Raw genomic sequence first — 4,928 nt, 5'->3', positions numbered from 1 at the left:
CATTCGAGTGAGAAAGTTACGAGTACCGAGTGACTCGAGTGAAAAAAAATCACTCGAGTCCCATCACTAATTGTCAAGTCAAGTTATGACAAAGCCACAAGGCACTGATCTGTATAAATAGATAGGATAGTCATTGCTAAGAATGACACTTTTGTTTCGTGAGAAACATGGAAGTAATAAGCACTACATGCAACAGGAATGAGTTATATCTGTACATCTTGCAGTTAAAATAAATAAAGTAAACCTATGCTAAGGGCGTAAGAGTCTTATTGCACGCAAAATGTAATTGAAATCTAGTAAGAGGGCTACAAGTGTCCGCCACGTCCCTTTCTAACAGTGACCTAGAGTTGTCAGAAATCAATTCTTTCGATGTTTGTAGAATTATTGTACTCTTTGCCACTTTGACATTTTGTTTATATTGACATGACAACAAGTCACACGGTGTCATAGCACAGTAACATATTTTAAAAACTGGTTGTAATTTTATTGAAATCATTGTTATAACTTATTATAGTTAATGATTTATTCAATTCATTAATCCAATGTTTTACCAGTATTTTATTGAGAAGTTTGTCAGCGTCGTTCTTTGTAAAGAATTGGAATGATCATTTAAATAATAAAGCAAGTTCATTTATCATTTGAGGAGACGAGCTTGATTATCTATTTTGATTTTGTTAGAAAGAACAACAACATGACCTCGCAAGCTTTAGCGTCTCTGACCGCCACATACACTGACTCGGAAGGCGAGGAAGATATGGAAGATGGACAACAAACACCGGAAAAAGAAGAAGGTAAATCAATCCAGTCGGCACCTAATAGTCCCCATAGAATAGAAGATTCAGTCAAGTCCTCATCAGCACCCGTATCTCCCAAAAGAAGATTAGTTTCTTACAATGACGATACTGTAGTGTCGGACGAAGATCAGTCCTCCCCTAGTGCCGAGAATAGAGACGACATGAGAAGGCTCTCAATGGAAACTGATACAGATGAAGCAATACAACGGTCTGACCCTGACGACTCAGAAGATGGTGTAACTATACCTCCAGAACCACCCGGCAAGTGTCCTAAGGAATTGCAAGAGACAATTGCCAAATTCTATAGTAGAATGGTAAATGAAGGTTTAGACATGAACAAGATAATACAAGATAAGAAAAATTTCCGAAATCCTAGCATATACGAAAAGCTGATACAGTTCTGTGACATCAATGAGTTGGACACTAATTATCCTCCGGAAATTTATGATCCCTTGAAATGGGGAAAGGAGTCATACTATGATGAATTAGCACGTGTGCAAAAAGTGGAAATGGACAGGCGAGAGAAGGAGAAGAAAGAGAAATTGGCCAAGATAGATTTTATTTCAGGTGTGGCAAAAAAACCCGAAAGTGATGAAGAGAAAAAGCGGAAGTCAAAATGGGACCAAGCGGCCCCTAATGTGGCAGCAAAGCCCACCATCAAGCAGCCGGGGTTGGTGCAGCAGCCACTGACTAGCAATGTGACTGGTACCAAAGGAACTGTCATATCTGCATTTGGCTCTTTACCAAAAAAACAAAAGATATGACACAAAAATTGGATTAGCCTGAATTAATGGCACATTTTCATATATGTACTTGTAAATGAAATTAAATATAAGGTGGATGTTTTAACATCAATAAAACATTTGCATATTGCACCTCTTTGATTTATTAAAATCACGATATAACTCTTAAAATTTTATTTAGATTTCGTTATTCCCGGTACAAATGTTTGATAATTAATGACTATTTTAGTTTTAAAGCTATTTTTGAACAAGTTTTTACAGTCCAAAAATTTAATAGTGAACAGTGAATTTATGAAAGAAAAGCAAATACTCTAGATTTTCGCAAAGCCGTAGAACTTGCTTCGGCCTTTTAGTTGCGGCTGTCGCACCTAGATTTAATAATTTATTGGTTTCGGGCCAATAGGCCCTAGAACACAGGCCCTAACTAATGCCCATAGCTATATAGAGTTGTAAAGGGTTTTGTATTCTGTAATTTCATTCTGAATCTGTCTGGTAAATGTGCACGGTTTACACTTGGCCATTGTGATGGGACTCGAGTGATTTTTATTGATTCGAGTCACTCGGAATATAAAACACGAGTAACCAACATTTTAAAACGAATAAAACAAAACTAATTTAACATAGAAAATTTATTTTGGCATTAATGTAAAAGCTACTCAAAAAAATTTAAAAACGTATTAAAAGCACAATTTTCCTACGAAATAAACCTGCTCCCATAATCAAGAAATCTCAGTTGAATTGAAATATAAAAATGTACTACTAATAAGTCCTATTAAATTTATTCCATCAAGGAATTTTCATGAGATCCAAATATGCACAGTTTTACTATGTTGTTCCACAATTTAGACAATAATAAACATGCTTTAAAATTAACATAAATAATTAATTTTTAAAAAGATAACAAATTAAACTGAAATTTCTGTAAGATTTCTTAATCGGCTCGATATAAACCACTAGAGTGGTTACGAGTTACTCGAGTGAAAAGCAACTAGAGTCCATCACTACTTGGCCAGTATAATAGTTGCAGCTCGCAGGCAACTGTCCAACTGTACTGACCAAGTGTGAACCGGGCATCATGTTTACCTTTATGTTGTGACTTTGACGTTTCTCGATTTTATTTTGATTTCTTGATTTGTGAAGTATTTTGTATTTAAAGCTTGTGTAAATTACAGAAATGACGGACATTCCAGAAAGTGATCCAATGTCATCATCTAGTGAAAATAAAGATTCTGAAATGAAAGACGACGCCCCTGTGGCAAAAAAACGTAAATTAGTACCAGAGAATGAGCAATGTGAGAAACTGGAGCAAAGATTGTGTGGTATTTTATGCTGCGCAGTTTGTCTGGAACTGCCTCCGGCCGCCGTGTATCAGGTATTCCGCACAGCTGTTTACCAATTTGTTTATTAGCTATTTATCTTATTTATTTACTTGAGTTATGTTTATGATTATTGGAAAACCTGTGATATTTTTAATTGTAAAATCCTGCTATCATGATGTTTCAAAAATGTTGTTTTGTTGATATTTAGTCTAGATTATGAAGAAACAATGTTCGCGTTTTCGTTGTTGAATCACATTGGGATTTATGTCTGTGTTAATACTTGTGTAATACTTAGGTAGAATTAAGTTAATTGCGTTGTTGTTATATTTAAGATGAGTTCTGTTAATTTGTACATTTATATGCCGGGCGTGTGTGTATGCATACAGGGTAATCATATTTTGTACTGGAACATGTAGTAAACACTACAATAAATAAGTTTCATAATATGTAGTTCTTTCTTTATTGAACTCCTCTCCTACCTCTTCATTCCAAAATTATACAGATATTTAGTACTTTTTGCTAAGTACAAAGGCAAGTTGTTGTAGTATTTTTTCATAAAATAATACAAATATCTGGGTAATTTAATGTTTTTTTCATAAAAAAAACATCAAAGGCATCAGATTATACAGTGTTAGAGGTAATGTATCCTTGATACAACAGTTGACTGGTGTGGAAGTTATCTTTATAATTCTATGAAAAATATTTTAGTTTTATTTAGTAAATCTTAAGCTACACTGCTTTTTCTCATAATAAGCAAATTATTAGAAATATTCATACACAAAATTAACCACTAAAAATTGGGGGTGATGTGGGTAAGTAATACCAATAATAGCATAAGATATCTAGCAAAGGGTTGCTTGTATAAGTTAGTCAAAATCATGAAAACAATTTATTTGTGTCCTTTTTATAAAATGTAGTGGTTAATAATTGCCACAGAGTCTGATAAAATCTTTGAGGATACCACCAGGATATGAGAGTGTTATTGCTGTTTGCCTTACAACCTCCATTTCCTTGGTTTAAAACCTTTGTTTATAATCTTTGAAGAAAGCCACACAAATTGTTTTTATTTTACATAAATATATTTTCGGGTTATAAATGTTACTATGAAGCCTGAACTACAGAGAACACTAAGATTTATCAACTACTAGTAGTAAGTCTTAGGTTTTACTGTTGTTTGGAATTTTATAGTAACATAAAATTGGAGTCAGTTGTGTGTCATATGGTTCTGACGGTAAGAGACTTGCACCTGCACTGAATACTTACAAACAACTTCTTTTCCTTTGGTTAGATACTAGCTGCCCATCTTTACCAACATCCATTCATTTACACACTTTTTTATCAATATTGTAAATCCATAACATTTATAGCACAGCAAGTTTGTCCCTGTGCCAGTTACTGCTATAACCATAGTTATGAAATGCTGAAGCGGTTCTCTTCCCTTGCAGTGCACAAATGGGCATCTTATGTGCGCGCCTTGTTTTACTCATTTGCTGGCGGACGCGCGGCTGCGCGACGAGGCGGCCACCTGCCCTAACTGCCGCGTGGCTATATCGGCCAGCTCGGCCTCCCGCAACCTGGCCGTCGAGAAGACCGTCTCCGAGCTGCCCTCGGAGTGCCGCTTCTGTGCGCGCCTCTACCCGCGCCACGCCCTGCAACACCACGAGGATAATCTCTGTGACGAGAGGTGATCGCATAACACAAACGAACATCTCTTGTACTATTGTACTATTTGTAATTTATTTATGTGCAGATGGTTTACATCCTGGTATTGTGGATGTTAAAAAAGTTTCAATGTTTCCCCATCATTTAGGACAAATTTGAGAACAAGGGTATTTCGCATTCTGTGCTAGTCGCAGGCGTCCCGACCGATACTTGGAGCACGGTCCACTCCAACCATGTATGGTATAGTAATAAACACGCCCAAAAGTTGCAACCTAGTCGTTGGACGTCCAGCACTGTTTTTGTCATCCGCCAGCTCATCATTGGATCCAATGAAACATTGTATTTAGTAGTTGATTAAGGCGGCGAGGTGGCACATGAAGCGGTACGACAGATGGGGCGTGTGCGCAGGG

At 36.4% G+C, this 4,928-nt stretch overlaps 2 protein-coding genes across 2 annotated transcripts; both read left to right on the top strand.

Moving 5' to 3' along the window:
- The first annotated feature begins 430 nt into the window (after positions 1 to 430).
- Positions 431 to 1,669, top strand: LOC106102175 (SAP30-binding protein). Its single transcript, XM_013281586.1, has one exon. It carries the CDS (start codon positions 692 to 694, stop codon positions 1,556 to 1,558), a length of 867 nt encoding a protein of 288 aa, XP_013137040.1. The 5' UTR covers positions 431 to 691; the 3' UTR covers positions 1,559 to 1,669.
- Positions 1,670 to 2,592: 923 nt separating this feature from the next.
- On the top strand, positions 2,593 to 4,922 carry LOC106102174 (cysteine and histidine-rich protein 1). Its single transcript, XM_013281585.1, has 2 exons — positions 2,593 to 2,909; positions 4,302 to 4,922. Exons 1-2 carry the CDS (start codon positions 2,712 to 2,714, stop codon positions 4,542 to 4,544), a joined length of 441 nt encoding a protein of 146 aa, XP_013137039.1. The 5' UTR covers positions 2,593 to 2,711; the 3' UTR covers positions 4,545 to 4,922.
- Positions 4,923 to 4,928: the final 6 nt, after the last annotated feature.

Source organism: Papilio polytes, unplaced genomic scaffold, assembly GCF_000836215.1.
Source record: "Papilio polytes unplaced genomic scaffold, Ppol_1.0 DF823923.1, whole genome shotgun sequence".
Classification (NCBI taxonomy): Eukaryota; Metazoa; Arthropoda; class Insecta; order Lepidoptera; family Papilionidae; genus Papilio; species Papilio polytes.
The sequence above is the reverse complement of the archived record's forward strand: the minus strand, read 5'-3'. Positions and strand labels throughout refer to the sequence as shown.